This window comes from Pteropus medius, unplaced genomic scaffold (genome assembly GCF_902729225.1).
Source record: "Pteropus medius unplaced genomic scaffold, Ma_sr-lr_union100, whole genome shotgun sequence".
Taxonomy (NCBI): domain Eukaryota; kingdom Metazoa; phylum Chordata; class Mammalia; order Chiroptera; family Pteropodidae; genus Pteropus; species Pteropus medius.
In genome coordinates this window covers 11,184,995-11,204,426 of record NW_024342467.1, presented here as the reverse complement: position 1 = coordinate 11,204,426, position 19,432 = coordinate 11,184,995, and the positions used below count along the sequence as shown (strand labels likewise).

The 19,432-nt window shown below is 36.5% G+C and overlaps 1 protein-coding gene across 3 annotated transcripts; it reads right to left on the bottom strand.

The window, feature by feature from the left end:
- Positions 1-296: 296 nt before the first annotated feature.
- NUP42 (nucleoporin 42) lies at positions 297-14,103 on the bottom strand. 3 transcript variants are annotated; one of them, XM_039862534.1, is made up of 7 exons: positions 13,898-14,100; positions 11,470-11,701; positions 9,596-9,690; positions 4,753-4,829; positions 3,960-4,046; positions 1,781-1,865; positions 297-1,145 (listed from the first exon to the last, which is right to left on the bottom strand). In XM_039862534.1, exons 1-7 carry the CDS (start codon positions 13,998-14,000, stop codon positions 571-573), a joined length of 1,254 nt encoding a protein of 417 aa, XP_039718468.1. In that variant the 5' UTR covers positions 14,001-14,100; the 3' UTR covers positions 297-570. The 3 variants fall into 3 exon arrangements, with proteins under 3 accessions (XP_039718468.1, XP_039718470.1, XP_039718469.1); XM_039862536.1 differs by lacking the exon at positions 13,898-14,100 and adding an exon at positions 13,613-13,887; XM_039862535.1 differs by lacking the exon at positions 11,470-11,701 and having other exon boundaries at positions 13,898-14,103.
- Positions 14,104-19,432: the final 5,329 nt, after the last annotated feature.

The window sequence follows — 19,432 nt, the reverse complement described above, 5'->3', positions numbered from 1 at the left end:
CTAAAATTGTTGAAGAGAACTCAAATAGTGGTCCAAGAGACAGACAAAATTGAAGGGAAACAAAACTATGAGGGGAAAATGCCTTCTAGGTCCTAAAAATAAAAATTTTCACCCTTTAAAAACTTATTTCTTCTTTTAAGAGAATCTTCTTTAACATGAAGGAAAGTCATGCTACTGATGTTATTTGGGAAGTAGGCTATATATTTAAGCATTTCCCCCCAATGGTTCTAAACATTCTCTCCTTCCTGAAAGAAGAAATGTTTAAAGAGAAAACTTTAAAGGTTAAGATAGTAAAGTGACGTAGAATGAGAAAAGTACTTTATTCAGCACACACTGACAGTTTTTTAATTCTATTCATGATTACAGCAATTAAAAAAAAAAATCTCTTGCTGAGTTTTATGTTTTAGGCTCAAGAAAAAATGTTCAATTTCAAACCCCTAAAGTTATTATTGAAAGCTATATTCCTTTTAAATATATATGTATATACATATGTGTGTATATCTGCCTTTTTATATGAACCACTCAAAACAATTTTAAAAGCTGTTCTTTTCTGTATTTAAAATTGTTCTTTTAAATATTTAGAAGTTCCAGAGGTGGTGGCTTCAATGGGATTTTTCCCAGAGTAAATTTCTTGGACTGAAATTGTTCCAGTTCTTCTGCTGTTAGTTGATCCTTGGGTGTGAATAACGCATTACCTGTCGTGCTGCCGTGTGAGACGGGGAGAGAGGTGGGGATGCTGTTCTTTCTAAAGGCATCACTGGAAGACGTGGAAAAAGCAGTGTGAGAATGTGAGCCTGGACCACCAAAGCCAGCCGCAGAACTGCTGCTCCCGAAGGCCAGGGCCCCTGGACCCCCAGCAGGGCCTCCTGCCATGGACGCCGGAAATCCTGACAGGCCAGGTGATCCGAAACCAGAAGCTGCAGGGGTTTTGAATGAAAATGAAGCAGCAGATGTGATTTTAGGTTTCCCAAATCCAAGAGCTGGAGTAGAAGTAGTGGCGGCAGAAGTGGCAGAAGGCACAGCTCCAAATGCTGGCGTACTCCCGAACGCAGAAGGGCTTCCAGAAGGGGCAGTGGCAAATCCAGAGTTTGTTTTAAAACTAAAATTTTGAGCACTATCACTGCTGCTGTTATTCACAGGAAAACCTCCAAAAAAACCAAAAAAACAACAAAAAAACCCAATTATTATAGTAAGAAAATGTAGCCATATTACCCCCCACCTCATCCCTACGTTCCCCTTATTCCTGCCATGTTTGGATGCTGAGAAGCTTATTGGAAGGGAGGAAAATGACAATGAGAAGCTAGAACAAACCCACTAAACTCTGTCATCCTGTCTTTCTGCTACGCCGATCTCTTTGGCACTGTGAGGGGCCTTCGCTCAAGGAGGCAGCTTTAAGAAACCTCAGAGGTTCGGGAGTGAACTTTCCCTTTCAGCTTAGCCCCTCTCACCCGAGCTGCTGCTCGAGGATAATACTATGTCTTACACAGTGACAAAGAAGTCCTCAAAGGTGCTGCTACCATAGCTATGAAACTCTTGACGAACCATTTCTAATATACACTTCTAAAGCCTGAGCCATAGGGTTTTTCAACAAGCATGCCCATTCTGGCCCCCATAGTACAAATGCTTGATGAGCCAAGTTCTCTGGAGCTCCATTATGGAAGATGGTAGAATCTGCAAGGTGACTTTAAATGGCACTTAACAAACCTCAAGCTTTATGATTAGAAATGTATAAAATCCTCCTTTTCTAAATCAGTGAGGTCTGTATTACTTTACCACTTACCTGATGACCCAAATGTTACTGCTTGCCTACTGCCGAATCCGAATGCAGGTGCCGCCTGATTTATTCCATCCTTTAGATCAGAGAGCTATTAAAAAAAGGCAAATAATAAAGTGCTCAATGGATAATTCTCAAGTACTTTTTCTATATACTTTAGTTCAAATTCAATTTTTAAAATATGAAGTGTTCAACATAGAAAAATGCCACTCTATAAATATGCATAGAAAAAAATGGACCAACCTTAAAGACGGATCTTAAGAGTAATTTGCTGATGAAATATCATGGGTGATTTTAATTTTATTTATGCTTTTAAATATTTTCTAAATAACTTCAATGAATACATGTTAAAATCAGAAAAATATGTTTTAATAAAACATTTCACTGTCTATAGGCTGATGTGCATTTATCAAGAAACCTAGATAATTAGGTAGGGACTCTTAGAGGTTACCCAGTCTACTGACTCTAAAGCTTGAACTGAAGTTGCTTTACAATTACATTCTAAAAGCTTACCACTAAAATCTATGAAAACATTTCCTATTTCCTGCAAATACTTTATGTTCTTGCTATTTCCTGCTCTAGAAATGTCTTTCATCTCTGCTTACTGAAATCTTAATCTCCCTTTCAAGGAACTTCTCACTTACTCTTCACCTTCAAGAAGCCTTTCCTTGCCTAATCCACTCAAGCAGATATGATTTCTCTGTTTGAGAGCCCCAAAAGCAGCATATTTTAAAAATCAACTTTACTGAGGTAGTTTACATACAGTGAAATGCATCCATTTTATACAAACACAGATGCATGCACACACACACACTTCAATGAGTGTTGACAAATTTACAACCACTACCACTATCAAGATTTAGAACATTTCCATCCCCCCTAGAAGTTCCCTCGTGTTCCTTTTCCAGTCAACCCTCTCCCAACTCCTGGCCCCCAGGGAACCACTCATCTGCTTTCTGTCACTATAGACAAGGTTTGTCTTGTCTAGAGTTTAATATAAATGGAATCGTTAGTGAGTGCTCTTTTTTTTCAGTCTAGCTTCTTTTCCTTAGTGTAATATTTATTAAAAGGTAAATTATATTCAGACAACATGGACAATGTGTAAAATAAATAGTGTAATATTTATTAAAAGGTAAATTATGTTCAGACAATGGATAAATTATATTCAGACAATGAATTAAAAGAATAAAGAATGGATTATTCAGCATAAAGAATGAACTACTGATACATACTAAGCCAGTTGTCCAAGATCCTCACCATAGAGGGGCCCTTAGGAAGCTGGCAAAGAGCAGGGGACTTCCAATCCCGAGGGAAGTTCTGTAGTTCCTTAAACTCCATTATCCCTTCCTGTACTAGCTCTCAGCAATGGTGATGGCGAGCCGCCTCTCACCTAGGGATAGAATACTCCCAAGAAGTCGTACTAATTCAAATGGCATTAACAACAACTGAAAGCTGGAAGAAATCAGCTTGAACAAGAGTCTAGTTATTTAAGAAGCACATATTTGGGGTGGTGGTGGTGCTGGGACTGTCATATAGTCATTTGCTAAGTTTAGGCAGCAACTACTCTCATAACCGTTTTAAGAAAGTAAACTGCCTAGAAAACTGGAAGTATTAATTATAAATGTAAATATCTCACTTAAAAATAAGGTTCTCAACTTTTTATGTGGGTAAAAAAATCATAACTTTGTTGACAGAGATAATGAATATGCTACAGTCAGGATCGTGTCTCTTTGGAGACAAGTGGGTATATATCTCCTAAAGGCACTTCTGTATAAGAGAAAAAAACATATGGTGAGTCAAATGTCCTACAATGGCAAAAGCGTACCTCAGTCTAAATGTCTATTCATATTGTTTTTCAAAGCTATTTCTTTTTAAATGCTGATAACCTGGAATACTTGACTTCATGTAATATTTTCCAATTTTCAAAATTAGTATTTCCAAAGTTTAAAACTTTACCCCAAAAATAGTTTTAAAAAAGCATTATTAACTGTGCTTTTTTGACTGAGGAACAGAGAGAAAGCAATTCCAGGACCTTGCCTCTAAATGCTGATACAGTTCTTGAGAATGTGTGTATAATAATTCTTGATAGAAAATTTTAGCTTTGCTTTTCAAATTCAAAGTGAATTTCTGTGCAAAAAAAGCAATAGATAAAATACTTCCCTGTAGCAAACTCTCCAATACTCACCAAAGCTACTTTAGTTGATGTATTTAGACTTTTCAGTTCATTTACTCTGTTCTTCCACTGATTTATTAACTGTTGGACAGAATTTAGCTGAAGAGAGAAGACAGGAAAATAATGAGTCAAACAACTATTTCACATCTTTGTCAAAATCATGGAAAGTGTATAAAACATTTTTATGGCTGTAACTTATAAAATTTGCATTGACCTGCCTCTGTTTGCCAAAGATATTCCAGCTGCTGTTCCCTCTCCCTGTTCTCCAACTCCTACATCACTTGGTTAAGAATCACTTGGCAGCACAGATCTAGTTATATTTGGATGGGAGGTGAACATGTGTACTAGTTAAAATGCATGATCATGACTGCAGACAACAGAAACATACAAAGTTTAAGTCATTTCCTTTAGGTGCTCAACATATTCAAGCCCAGCTTTTTTATTTTTTGATATCTGGTGTGTGAGAATGTTAATCTGTATAACGACTGCTTTATTTAACTTTGTGTCTGCACCTAAGAAATGCTCTATAAGTGGTTGTCAAGTGAAGAAAGGGTTTGATTTTTGAGACTGATTGCTGGATAATTTGTAACAAAATGACAGTGCTTATTATTACAGTCTAAATATAGTATTACCATTTTAGATAACCAACCAGTTTCAAAGAAAGTAATTTAGAAAATAAAAATAGCCTTGTCCTAAAAAAAGGATAGACCTTATCCACTTTGCCAACACAAGCAAGCCACCACAAACAGGACAGTCATTAACAGCTAGTCTGTTATCGAGGTAGATAAATAGGAAACAAACTTACATAACTCTGTAAGTTATTGCTGGTTAAGAAGTTATGGTATTCAAGCCTCAACTCCTCTGGTGAAATGTCTGTAAAACCTGAAGTGAGGAATCAATTGGAATCTTTAAAATAAATGCCAATACTTTCAATAGTGTAGTAAAGCTAGAGGTTTTAGACAAGAAAATGTGCTAATGTGATCATTAGAAAATTTTCATAATCATAAGGAAAAAAATTCAAAGCCTATACTCTCTTTAATGTTTAACAAAGTATAAAATTAGAATAAAATATAGTTGATTATTTGATCTTTGAAGGGGAAAATTTTTTTTAAAGGTAAATAGAAGGAATATCAAAGGGAAGGAAGAGAGTTGACTATACATACATTCAAATTTCTTTGTATGTCAGAAGCTACAATAAACAAAATTAAAAGGCAAATGATAAGCTGGGAAAACCATAATTGCAACAGGACAGAAGAGCTAATGTCAATGTATAAATAACTCTTACAGTTCAATAAGAAAAAAAAGTTAATATGAGCAAAGATAACAGGCAAGTCACAAAAAAATTCAAATAGCCATTAAATAAGTGAAATTAAAAAGTTCAATTTAAAAATATAAGTCAAAACACAGATAAAATGCTTTACTTATCAGACTGGCAAAAATTAAAAATGAACGTTATTTATTGTTATTAAGGTTGTGGGGATGTAGTGAAGTGGACACTGCCCTAAATTGCTGTTAAGGAAATTAAAAAGGTACTTTTTTTGGAGGAAAATTGTCAATAAGTGTCAAATGCCTTAGAAATGTTCACACCTTCTGACCTTAATAGAATTTCTGGGATTTAACCTCAAAAATAATTAGATGTGTAAACAAAGGGTGTTATATATAAAGATATTCATTATAGCATTTTTAGTAACAGAAGCAAACTAAAAACAACAAAGTAGAATAAAAAACTGGATTATGATCCCAATTATCTATATAAACAAGAAATAAGTTTATGTGCACATATTTTAAAATATACTAAAATGTTAGATGTTATCTGTGAGATTATGTGATCTTTATTTACATATTTCTTTATTTTTCAAGTGTTCTATGGCAATAACTATAACTTTTATAATTAGGAAAACTTTTTTTTTAACATGCATACCCTTACTGAATTTTAAATTGACAAATCTAGAAGTTATCATTATAAGTGTTATGAATAAATTATATTTGTATTACATTTATAGAAAACACTCAGAAAGTTTTTAATAACTACTTTGAATTTGTTCCTTCCCAATTATTTTTGTTGATCTCTAGAAATGTATTATCATAAATCAAATTCTACCTTCAGAAAAGAACACACTGCCTTAACTTGTTTTCAATTAGAGACCCATCTCCTATATTATATTTATCATTATTGGTAGAGGAAAACTTTTTAAGAAAAAAAATTTTTTAGGATATTGTCAACAGAGAATTATAACTCAGATATTATCAACTCCAAGGACCCCTACCCCAAGAATAAAAAAAGGCTAAACATTCAAATCCGAACCCTGGATTCCTAACTTGTCTTTACCAACTGCTTGGGCCAAAAAACCTAGGAATTACCTTGCATTTCTCTCTTTCCTCATATCTAATCAACATCCTGCCAGTTCTAGCTCTAAAACAGAGCCTAAGTTTGACCAGTTCTGTCTCCACTGCTAGTAACTTTAAGCCAGTCATCAGCAATTGTCTCCTAACTCATCTCCCTGCCTCTACTTTGCCTCCCTACACTGCCCCAAACAGACCATTTTCTTCGAGTGAGCTTTTTCTAATCAGATCATTTTCCTCTCCTGCAGAAAGCTCTTCACGGCTGCTGCCCAGTGCAATCAGGCCCAACATGACCTAGCCCCTGGCTGACTCTGGTCTCATGTCATATCTCTTTTCCCCGTGTTTACTCTCCTCTGAAGATTCAGGCCTCGCTTGGCCTCAAACATGCTGACCTTGTTCCCATTAAGGCCTTTACACTAGCTACTCATATTGGCAGGAATGTTTCCCCCAAATCTTCCCTCAAGTGACATCTTCTCTTCGTTCAGGACTCAGCTCCAATACTGCCTGCTGAGGATGAAATAACCACTCTATCTAAAGGAACACTGTCCCTCTAGTTACTTTCTCCTCCTTCCAGCTGTTCCTCATCTGAACCACAGAACACAGAAAATGATCTGATTGACTATTTTCTCAGTTCTCTCAGGGGTGTCCAAAAGTAGCATCATGCTAGCTGCATAGGAAAAGTTAATTCATTATAATGGATGTCTAAGGACAGAGGTTCTCTAATTATGTACATTCTTAAAAATCATTAAGGATCCCACAGAGCTTTGCTTACGTGGGTTATGTATACCATATCTGAAATAAAAACTGAGACATGTAAGAAGAATTTATTTAATTTTATTTAAAAATAAAAAAACAATTGCACGTCAACATAAATGAAAAAACTATATTCTAAAAGCAAAAAATAAAAAATTAGTGTGATGAATGACATTGTTTTATGTTTGTATATCTCTTTAATGTTTGGCTTGATAGAAGACTGCTGGATTATTATATCTGCTCCTGCATTTAATCTGTTGCAATACACTGCCTGGTTGCAGTGTATAAAGAAAACTTGTTCTCACACAGATATGTAGTTGTAAAAGGATGACTTTAATGGCCTTTTCGGATAATTGTGAATATTCTTCTTTGATATTACACCCAAACCTGACAGGTGGTAGTTTCTAAAAGGTTAGCTATCATGTGAACTCAAACCACATAAATGAATTTTTTGTATTATTGTATTAAGTCCACTGGTTTATCTTACACTTAGAATGGATTTTTCAGCCATCTGTAATTTCGTAACATCACAGATTGGTCATTTGGAAAATATTGGTTCACCGAGTTATCCAGAATTTCAAATGTTGGCACATGTCATTTTACAATATCGAAAAATTCATATTTGTTAATGTCACTATTCATCTGATCAGAGGAGATTTTAAGTATTAAGAAGTCATCTAGCTCACAGTGGCAGAAAACAGTTTTCCATAATTCGTTTTTACTTTAAAGCTTGAATTTTGTCACTGGCAATAAACACTAGCAGTTGTTTTCTTTGAAGTCACAAGCTTGCTTTATTTATTTTTTTTAAAGAAAGTCACAAGCTTGCTTCATTTATTTTTTTTAAAGAAAATGTCACCAAATACTTACGTTTAAATAACCATTTAAACTTGTTTTTAAACTTTGTTTGAAAGTCATTCTTTCAAACAAAAATGTCCGTGAAAAAAGTCATTAGTTCAGCCTACAAGTCAAACGATCACACCAGTGCTCTCCCTGAAGATAATCATCATACCTGAGTATGTGGCTGAAGCACTTTATGTGTGCTTCCCATTTGGTCAGACAGAATATTAAAAAGCTTTGCACTCAAGCGTCATGATTTAACAAAATTAATAAGTTTTGCTATTTGATCAAGGATATTCTTAAGTGAAAATGGCATAATTTTTTAATCGACTACTATAGTCTGCTAGCATTGTTTGTTGTCTCTGCCTTGACTCATACTAAGATACAAGTTTTACTCATTAATGCTTTTGTACCAACAGTACAAATATCAACACACTAAAAATGGCAATTAATGTGTATTATTATGAAAATATTTTTGAACTTGTACAGCCTCTACAAGAGTCTCCTCATAGATTTAGAAATAGGGTTGTCAAATTTAACAAATAATAATACAAGATGTTCAGTTAAATCTGAATTTCGGACATACAACAAATAGTTTTTTAGTATAAGTATGTCCCAAATATTACATGGGCTATTCATGTGGTAAAAATATTATTCTTTGTTTATCTGAAATTCAAACTTACTTGGGTATCCCATGTTGTATCTGGCAACCCTCCTTAGGGATCTACATTCCACGCTGTGAGAACCACTGCTTTAGGGCACTAGACATTAGGTTCAATTCTGAACTGATGAAAAATCACTATCTGAAATTCTCTTATTTATCTGTAGGACTTATTGTCTCCTTCCCTCAAGAGTATAAGCTTGATTAGGGAGGGATCTTGTCTGTCTCTTGCTCATCACTATATCCCTTCCACTTAGACTAGGATTTGGCACAAAAGAAATTCAGTAAAAATTTGTTGAATGATTGAGTAAATAACTAGGGAATGGTGCGGCACAAGTGCTCATAGAGACTGAGTAGATACATCTGAGACAGAGTAGCGATCCCAGATCTGAGGGCTTGCAAGGGCTCTTATCTGCTAGGTACCTGCTATTTACTCAACAGGACAAAGAGGCCCAGGACCACCCAGAGTGAGCTTAGGAAAGTAAAATGGTTTAGCTTTCGGCCCAGAAAGGGCAGAGTATAGGCAAGAGAAAATGGGAAGGAAAGGAGTATTCTAAAGAAATGCTATCCCTATAGTCCAGCTAAAGCTCCTTACCTTCAAACATTATCTCCAGGATAGGTCTGACATTCGTAATGAAAAACAACTATCCTCAGAAGGAAAGATAGGGGAGAAAGAGAAAACAGAATCAGGCAGCCAAGGCCTTAAGGGCAGGCAGGATGTGACTCTTTTACTCACTGCAGGCAGTCAAGAGGTTCTGAAGTTGTACTTACAGGGAAGCGAGTAAACAGAGCCTCTACCTAGGTTTACAGAATTGGAATTGTGGGGGTTCTGATTTTACTACTTTCTCATGAGGACTACATATCTTAAAAGAACTATGCCTTCCATCCTCGATCTCTGAATTATGAAGTGCTGCTAGAATATTCAGATACTTTAAATGATGTCCCAACTCTCCTAACTGTGGCTAAGTTTGTGGTTAATTTCATTTGGCATGGTCTTGGTTTTAGAAAATAATAGTCGTAAAATACATTTTAAAACACACAATTTCTCAGTTACCTGAAATATTAGGTTTCTTTTTCACCGATGAATAAACAGAGAACTTCCACTGCCCTGATGATTCCCAAACCTCCATATCTTTTACAATTCCTTCCCTGAAAAAAAAAAAAAGCAAAGAATCTTTTTAATCTGCTTATTAAAATTCATCATTTATAATTTTCAATTAAAATTTTAAATTGCAGTAAATATATAATTTTAGATTTTCCATTATATTTTCTGAAGTGTTCTTTAAAGCAGAAGCTTACAGAAATGTAAACTACCTTTCATGATTATAGATATTATAATATCGAAGAAGTTAAAAATTTTGGTTTTCCAGTACACTGAACCAATATATTTAATTTAGAACTATCATATTATACATATTTAAGGAACCAAAACGTAGAATATAGTTAATAATATTGCAATAACTACATATAGTGCCAGGTGGGTACTTGATTAATTGGGGGGATATCGCTTCATAAATTACATAAATGTCTAACTACTATGCTGTATACCTGAAACTAACATAAAATAATATTGAATGTCAACTCTAATTGAAAAATAAGCATTTAAAAAATCACCTATTAAAAAAAATAAAGAACTAAAACATAAAATGCACAATACTAACTTTAATCTTTCTTTGATCATTATCATAAACATCAATGATCATTCAGCTGGAAAAGACAGAAAGTACCAAGAAAGTAATATAGAATCATAACAGTTTTAAAGTGGGTAGGGCTTTAGAGATCATTTTGTCTAATTCACACATTTTGCAAAAGGAGAAACAGACCCATACCCATGCAGTTAATAGGTTGGCAAAACTATGAATAGATCTGGCTCTAAATTAAATCTCCCCTATCCTGGTTCCAGAATGCTACAATTAATAAAATGATAGATATAACATAGAATCTATATTTAATTTAGGATTTTTACAACATCAGATATAGAAATGAAGGATTCATTTGTTCTTTTTTTTTTTTAATCAATTGTATATGGTACATGGCTCTAAATGTTTACCACTGATTCTAATTTTGTTATGGGAAATAAAAGACTAACAAGTATATTTAAGTTCTATCGTGGGACCTGGGAGGATCAGTCTGAATGGGGTAACTGAAGTAAAAGTTTTAGAAAGAAAAATATAAGATGCTATAAGTCAGCAGTCCCCAACCTTTTTGGTACCAGGGACTGGTGCTCCTATGAGAATCCAATGCCTGATGATCTGAGGTGGAGCTGAGGCGGTGATGCTAGCGCTGGGGAGCGGCTGCAAATACAGATGAAGCTTCGCTCCCTCACCCATCGCTCACCTCCTGCTGTGTGGCCCGGTTCCTAACAGGCCATGGACCGGTACTGGTCTGTGGCCCGGGGGTTGGAGACCCTGCTATAAGGGACCTCTAAGAACACAAGTTGCTTTAAATTACTCCATACTTTGTAAAGGTCTCATAATTTACAATACACTTAAGAAAGACAAACTTAGAATGATATTCGCAATATAGTGTTATAAATAAAAAAGTGGAAAAAGCATAATTATTCCTAAGAAGGCGCTGTACTGATATGGAGAGATGACTTTTTTTTTTTTTATGGTGACACTGGTTAACAACATCCAGTAAGTTTCAGCTGTATACTTTAACAGTAAGGCATATATATATATTTACACTGTGTGTTCACCTCCCATAGTTAGATTTCTTTCAAGATGACACATTTTTAAGTGAAATAAAGTCTAGCATGATATATGCAAAATAGTGGTTATCTGAGTGATAGGATCACGTGTGCTTTTTCTTTTCGCTTATTCTGATTTTAAAAATAATGTAGTACTTATTTTTAAAAACTATATTGGCAGTACTTTTGAAAAAAAAATAAGCAAATGGGTAGTAATTTTTCTGAAGGCTTTCACTTACAGAAGTTTCTTTTCATCTTTCTGTCCATCAGAGCTAGATGAAGAATCAAATGGGTTCTGAGACAATCCAAACCCCCTGTTCCTGCTAGTTGAAGCTCCAGAATCAAAAGAACCAAAAGATGGCGTGTCGTGATCTCTGCTGCCCCCCCACGGTGTAGATTTGGAGAAACTGGATGGCTGGATAACACTGGAGTATCTCTGGCTGGCAGCATTCCACCCACGTCTGTTACCACCTGAAATAAACAGTTTCACTGGCAACTCCTCTTTTGACTCTCTAAATGAAATTCATTATATTTTTGTCTTATTATATGCAGACATTATGCAAAGACTCAACATTTCCACTCATTTTAAATCACAACACTCTTCATTTTTGATTGTATAGTTAAGTGTAATATCAATAAATTACATAATGGTCTAATTGCATCTATGTTTAACAACATTGAGAGGACTGTAAATCCACAGAAAGATAATGAAATATTACTAAATTCAGCTGACATAAGCTTATTAAATAAACTGCTTGATAGTTAAGTAGAGGGTATATATCCAAATCATAACTCCTTCAGGATAAAAAGCTGTGTCTTTACCATTCTTTGCTCCTCCACTGGGCCCTTATAATAATAAAGTTTGAAAAATGGAAACTATTAAAAAGTTCATTGAATATCAAAAGATTAGATTCTACCCTCTGTCCTTGAATAGGTGCGTAAATCTATTCGACTCAGTCTTCCCTCTGGAAAAACAACATATACCCACCTCTTTCATAGGAAGATTGTAAAGGTAATTTACATGTGAATAAGTGTATTGTGTTCTTCGATTATGATATTTTATCATTATTGAAATGAACGAACAGGACTCTACCCTGTCTCTATATTAAAAAAACAATAAAACAAAAACATCATTTTAACTCTCATTTACTAATCATTTCCTAGTTGGGGACACGATAATTCACCTTGTTTCTGAGTGAATTAGGAGATATCCCATTAAATATGTTAAAAAGTGGAGTGATGGGAGATATACTCCTTTATGAAAATTCATCTCCCAACCCTAAAACTACTTAATAAAACCAAAGAGGTTTGCTGGACCAGATACTAGGATTTGCTGGACCAGATCCCTGATGTAGGGGTTAATGGTATTTTATTTTTCTAAAGTTCCAAACCCTTAGGGGGATGACACAACTGAAGGAATTTATTCCATCTTTTGTATATAATTTTTGGTCTTCAAACTTATTAATTCCAGAACCATTCAATTGTTTCTGGTAGATAAATACACTGTTTACTTTGTGAGTTTTATTTACACTTTTTTCACCAATCGATCTATCCATTCAACATTTATTTTCTAATTATTGCCTTTAGAGTGAATTTGCACAGAATGTCAAATATTACATTCTGCTGTTCCTGGAAATACATTCACGTTTATCAGATCCTGAGCCCTAATTTTTGGTTTGCAATGTTTCACTAGACAAATTGAGGTTATGCAAAAAGGCTGTCTTCAAGAAGAGGGATCAGGCGTGAAACCACAATGCAACAGAAGGTTTAAAGGTCAGATGAAAACCCCTAGAGGAAAGGTAGGGAAGAGGGTGGGAAGGTATCGGCATCTTGTGATATCTACCTTTAAGGACTAAGTTTCAATTCTAAGAAAATAAAAACTCTTCATCTGACTTTTAAAACTTTGTGTTGTACTATGGTTTCATGTCTGATCCCTTCTCTCCTTGAAGACAGTCCTTTTTGCATCATCCACAATTGGCATAATGAAATATTCCAAAAGCTTCATCAATGACGTAGGCCCAGGAATTAGGTCAACGTGGTCCTCCACATCCCGTTCCCTCAATGCCCAGAGTTAATTGCGCATCCCATCCTCCCAGTTTTACTGCAAATGTTATGAACATGTGCATTTGCCTGAGGAATGGCTCTGTAACTTTCATTAAATTTCCAAAGGCGTTCGCGACTTTCCCAAAGTTAAGAGCCCTGACTCTGACCCCAGTTGCTAGCCTCTCTTTTGGAAAAAAAGTTTCATAAAAATTAGATGCAAGGAGTCAAGGGGAAAACACAGGTACCCAGAAAGGTAGTAAAGCAAGGAGGCGTCTGAGTCGCCCTAAACCTATTCTCCGAACCACTGCCACCCACCGACAGGGTAGTTTTGACACGTACATCCGACTTAAAACTCGTTGTTTGGCATTAGTATCTAGGACCAAGGCCCTGCCTTTACCCACTCAACAAAATCCAACCGAATGATAACGCTGGAGAAAAACTGTGTGTCGGGCTGGGTGGGCAGAGCCAGCGAGGGGGAAGGCGCCGGCACACCCACGTCACCTGACCCGTGCGTCGCGGCGCTTAATCGAGCCCCACGCGGGACGCCGGTTTCTGACGATCAGATCTAATGCCAGACCTTCCCCGGCTCGGCTAGCGACGGTGGTGGACTGACAGCAACGTCACCTGAGGGCTGATGTTGCCGTCCCCCACTCACACCAGGATGTTCGTTCCAGCACCGCTCTCCAAAGCGGCATCGGCCTTGAAGGAAGAACTGACAGATGGTCATTGCGATGGTGTCTTGGCCGGAGGGGTCTTCAGTCCGCACACCCAGCAAGCCTAGAGCCCAAGGTTCCGGCCCCACTACTGTGACGTCATCTTCTCGCGCCTAGGAAAGGCCCTTTTCCTCCTGTTCCGCCCCCGGTGCGATGAGTGGCGTGGGTTTTACCCAATAGGAGTTGAGAAGAGCAGGCTCCCCAACCGCCCCCCCCTCCCCGGCCCCCTCGTACTGAGTCTGTGGCCTGGGTAGGCGGGAGGCTTGAACGGTACGTGGAGAAGGAATCGCATTTGATCCTGATGCAGGGTCTGAGACTGCACGGGAGGCTGGAGAGCGAAATGAGGAAAGCGAGTCAAACAAACCCAGAAATTCAGCAAGGCCCCGAGGAGGATTAAATGTGGTTTGAGAGACCCAGTCGTGTTTTCACTTGTAACTGCTGAGAAAGTAAAAGTCTGCCCAGACGTTCGTGAGGATGGATGACCGTGTCAGATAAAGCCAGTTGTATCATTAACAGGAAACAGTGTTTCTTGTAAGGGCAGACTGCAGCTGAAAAGTGTGACAACCCCCATCTTTGGATGAGTACTACATTATTACACACTGAGAAACCTTGTCCTTTAAAGTCTACATAAACGTTGCTATTTAAAATTATTATCAGTAGGAATGAAACATCTCACTCTTGCCTGGGGGATCTAGGACACTGAAACGGGGAAGCAGTCTCGATTTCTACCCAGGAGCGGAGCTCAAATTAGAGGTTCCTGAAAAGAAAAGTACATATTTTCTTAACTTTGTAGTTTCCAAGGAAATATGACTTTACATCAACTTCTCAGTCCATTTCTGATGTTACCTTTACACACAGCTCTGCTTTGCTTTCAGCCTAACAATACTGTTTCATTTAAATTTTACCTAAAGTCCATTTCTCCCACATATCCTACAACAACTCCTTTTTCTTCTGTGTGGTGAGACACCCTACAGTTCCTCTGGTGTGCAGTCTCCCTGGTCACAACGAATCAATAAGTCTGACTTTGCCGGAGTGCAGGTTTGTCCCTGGTGGTTTGGGATGATTGACTATTGTTCATGCTCACACACTTTGGATTTTGAGGACAGTGGTATCTACAGGAGCACTGGGAATAACTGGTGCAACCTAGTCTATTTTTTAAAAATCGGTTTCATTCATTTATTTTGAAACAAACTTATGGAAGAATTATACAGTACAAAGAACTTTGCTCCTGAATCATTTAAGACTATATTGCAGACCTGAAGCTCCATTTCCCAAATGCTTGTTGTATTTTCTACAAACAAGAACATTCTCTACATAACCGAAATACAATACAATCACCAAAATCAGGACATTAATATAGATGAATTATTATCATTTAATCCTTAGATTCCATTCATGTTTTGCAAAATGTCCCAACAATATCTTTTAAAGGAAAAGGATCCGGTTCAGAATCATTGTTGCCTTTCTCATAGTTCTTCAATCTCTTTCATTCTGGAACATTTCCTCAGTCTTTCCTTGACTTTCATGACCTTAACACTATTAAAGATTATGGATAGTTATAGAAATTCCTCAGTGTTGATTTATCTGTTTTCTTATGATTGGATGCAGATTATGCATCTTTGGCAGGATTATCACAGAAATGATGCTGTGGTCTTCACATTGCACCCATCGGGTTGTGCTCAATTTCGATTTGTCCCATTACCTGTGATGTCATTAACAAGGGTTTTTTTGTGTGTGTGTGGGGGGGGAGGGAGGTAATTTAAAAGTATATAAAAATTTTATTGCTCACCAAACTTTGTTCATTTATTTATTCTTACCATTGTGGACTCATGGTTTTCAATTTTATTCAATGGGTTACAGTCTATTACTATCATTATTTAGACTGATGCTCAAATCATCCACAATTTGGCCAATGGGAACCACTTTAAGCTCCTTTGTCCTTTTGACATATCCCATGGTTCTCTGGGCACTTCTTCACTTCCTGGCCCAAAAGATGCTCCAGGCTATCTTATACTTTCTCTGCTCCAGGACTGGAGTCAGCCATTTCTCCAAAAGCCCTAGGTCTTTTTGGTAGTACTTAGAAGCCAAGATCTGAGCTCTAAGTTTGCTCATTGCTATTGCGATGTCTTTGCTTCCAAGCCCTTTCATGGGCATTGTTAGAGAAAACATACTATAGACAGGCATACATTTACATCAATACATAATTCTGTATATTAAAAATTACGAGTTCACAAAAACTTTCACTTCCAACCCAAGATCATGGGATTCATTTTATTTTCCTCCTATATTTCAAACTTCCTTGATAGTGAGAAACTTGGCTCCCATTATTCTTAACATTTATTTTGAGCAATCCTCTGTATTAAACCAATCTTTCATTGTGACCATTGACTTCTTTGCTGGACTTAAAATATCTAAAGATCTAAAATACGAGTGGTGGTTGAAGCTTAATGTGGGTGAGCATGATGCTTGGTGAAGGTGAAGTAGGCAAGGCCCAAATCCCAATTGAGATCATCTAGGTGGAGTGATGTGTGAGATAATGAGAGCCTGGAGCTGAGGCATGCAGAACTCAGGGGTGATCAGTTAGGGAAGGAGTAGGCAGAAATCAGGAGAGTGGGGTCACACAAAGGAAAGTTCCAGTTACAAGATGAAAGAATAAAAACTTCTACCTCCCTTTCTTCTTGAAAATCACCTAAAAAATAAGAGGCAAAACAAGCAAAAACATCATCTTTGATTATACTAGGGGATAACCATAATCTCAAACCACAATTTTTGAAGGCTGAATGCACGTAGGAGAAGATTAAATAGTAAATTACTTAGGAGAGAGGAAGAAAGTCAAATTCCTTTAAGGTGTCCACACAGAAGGCTGAAAAGTCTCAGTAATTAAAAGCCAACAGTTAACAGAGAAGGGTGGATTCAGTGAAAATCTGTGTAAAGTGCAATTAGAACCTAGCTCCATAAATCCACCCAGTGTGACAACTCCATCACCTTTTTCTGATGGAGTTAGGTTTGTTCCTAAAAAAGGGAACAAAAGCCTTCAGATTCCAGAATATCAAGTACTTAGGGGGAAAATTATGGTACCAATAAGAGGGACTAAACTATTCTTATTGAATGGTTAAGAGTTCCCTTTGCCTAAGCTCCAGAAATCCTGTGGCTAAGCTTTTATAGTCACCTTCTTCCCAACCTGCCCACCCCCACGCAAGGGGCAGGAGTTTGTCAGATTATTTTCTAGAGAATCAAACATCCTCCCCAAAATATCTACAATCTCTCATGGATCCCCAACAAAAACCAGTGGTCATTCTCTCATCATATGAAAAAGTTCACTGATAATTAAGCCCACCTTGTACACAAAAATTAACTTTAAAAAATTAAGTTTATTGGGGGGTAACATTGGTTAATATAATTATATAATTTTCAGGTGAACATTATCATTTGACATCTATATATTCTATTCTGTGATTATCACCCAAAGTCCAGTTTCCTTCAGCTACCATATATTTGATCCCCTTTACCCACTTCATCCTCTCCCTAACCCCTATCAACTTTTTAATGTCTCATTTTAAATATAAATACAGCCAGGGATCAGATATTTGAAGAAAGACTCCAACAGGAAAGAGCAAACAGAAAAAAAAATCAGAGGACACAAACACACCAAGAGTATTAAAAAATGTTAAAAGAAACTAAAATATCCTTAGAGAACATAACATGAAAAAAGAACATGCTATATAAAAGAACAATCATAAAAAGAAAATGCTCTTGGAAATTAAACATGGATGGTGGAAATAAATTCAGTAGAGGGTTGGAAGTCCCTTATAAGAATTGAATAAAATCAGATCTTGATCCCCATTTTACAGCTTTGTTAGGGGAGGCTTAAAACTCTGGAAAACAAAGAGCTTTCTAGTTAGTAAGAATAACATTTGAGACAATTTCCCAGCATGGATCTTTTAAAAATTTCGTCCAAAGTAGTTTGAATCACCTTGGGAAGGAGAAAAGTTAGGAAGATGAAAGTAGACCCAAGCTTTTCAGTCTTTTGAGGCAATTGTTAAGAGAAAGAATATTCAGAAGAAGGTTTTAAGTGTAAATGATGCAACCTGTAAAATGTCCTTTCATATTACCAAATTATTGAGGCTTAGTGAGAGCTGATTTGGTGCCATGTTGGAGTGGATTGAATTTTCTGAGGCTGTTGGCTTATTTTAATAGTATTACCTGTAAAAAGCAAAATTCCCTTCAAATATGTTCTGTATCCTGGCATATGCAGCAAATCCAAACTTTTGGCTGTTAACAGTATGTAAGGCAAAAGGAATATAGACTGCTTGCTTAAATAATTCTTTATTAAATGGCTCATTTTCATGATTTAGAATTTTCTGTGAGACTGTCAGGTTTTGGAAAGCTAGATCACAACTGTAATAAAGTAATTACTGTTTTTTACAGCAGCTTTTTTTTTCAAGACATTAAACTTTCATTTTCATGTTGTGAGTTTCAAAAGTATAAACTAAACTGCTCTGTCTCCAAAATGGTGTCACTGCAAACAATGTAACATTAACATATCACATATCTACTAAAAAGAACATAGAACACTTTATAGGATAGAAATTTTTTTGTGGGGGGGGTAATAGAAAAAATACTTGCCAATATATTGTATTTTTACTCATTATGCTGGTGACAATTTTGTAAAATATTCCAAGTCAGAAAAGACGCTAATTATGAATTACTAAGATTACTAAGAAAAAACCCCGTCATTATAACCTACCTCAAACCTGTCGATGTACTTATTATAGTGTATTCTAGTGAGTTGAAACAGCCTAAAGGCTTGTCTATTTAAAATATCTTAAATAGTAACGTATATTCCATATGGTATTGCATTAAATTAAGCAATATAACCAAATTGTAGTATGATAAATGGATATTCTGCCCTCAAAAAAGTCAAACAGGACATTATTTCAATGAAGTAAAAACCTCAAAATCCAACATAAAAATGTTCAGAATAGGCAAATCTAGAGACAAAGATTAATAATTGCCTACGGCTGGGGTGTTTGGAGGGATATAACTGGGTTGAATAATGTCCCCCTAAAATTCATGTCCACCCAGCACTTCAGAATGTGATGTTATTTGCAAACAGGGTCTTTGTAGACACCATTAGCTAAGATGAGGTCATATTGAATTGGGGGGAGGATGGGCTAAATCCAATGATTGTTGTCCTTATAATACCACATGAAGCCACAGAGACACACAGGGAAGAAGGCCCTCTGAAGACAAGCAGTGATTGGAGTGAGGCAGTTACAAGCCAGAGAAGGCTGAGATTGTCAGCAACCACCAGGAGTGAGGGGAGAGGCATAGGCAGTTTCTGCCTCAGAGCCTCCAGAAGGAAGTAACTCTGCTAACACCTTGATGTAAGACTTCTGGTCTCCTGAACTGTGAAAGAATAAATTTCTGTTGTTTTAAGCCACCA

What these genes read in the sequence shown, in the direction of transcription:
- NUP42 (XM_039862534.1), bottom strand. Translation starts at nt 14,000, where the DNA reads ATGACCATCTGTCAGTTCTTCCTTCAAGGCCGATGCCGCTTTGGAGAG. An exon ending in AAAGAAACCTAATATTTCAG is followed by an intron (nt 4,830 to 9,595) that starts GTAACTGAGAAA and finishes TCCTCACTTCAG; the next exon opens with GTTTTACAGACATTTCACCA. An exon ending in GCAATAACTTACAGAGTTAT is followed by an intron (nt 4,047 to 4,752) that starts GTAAGTTTGTTT and finishes TTCTCTCTTCAG; the next exon opens with CTAAATTCTGTCCAACAGTT.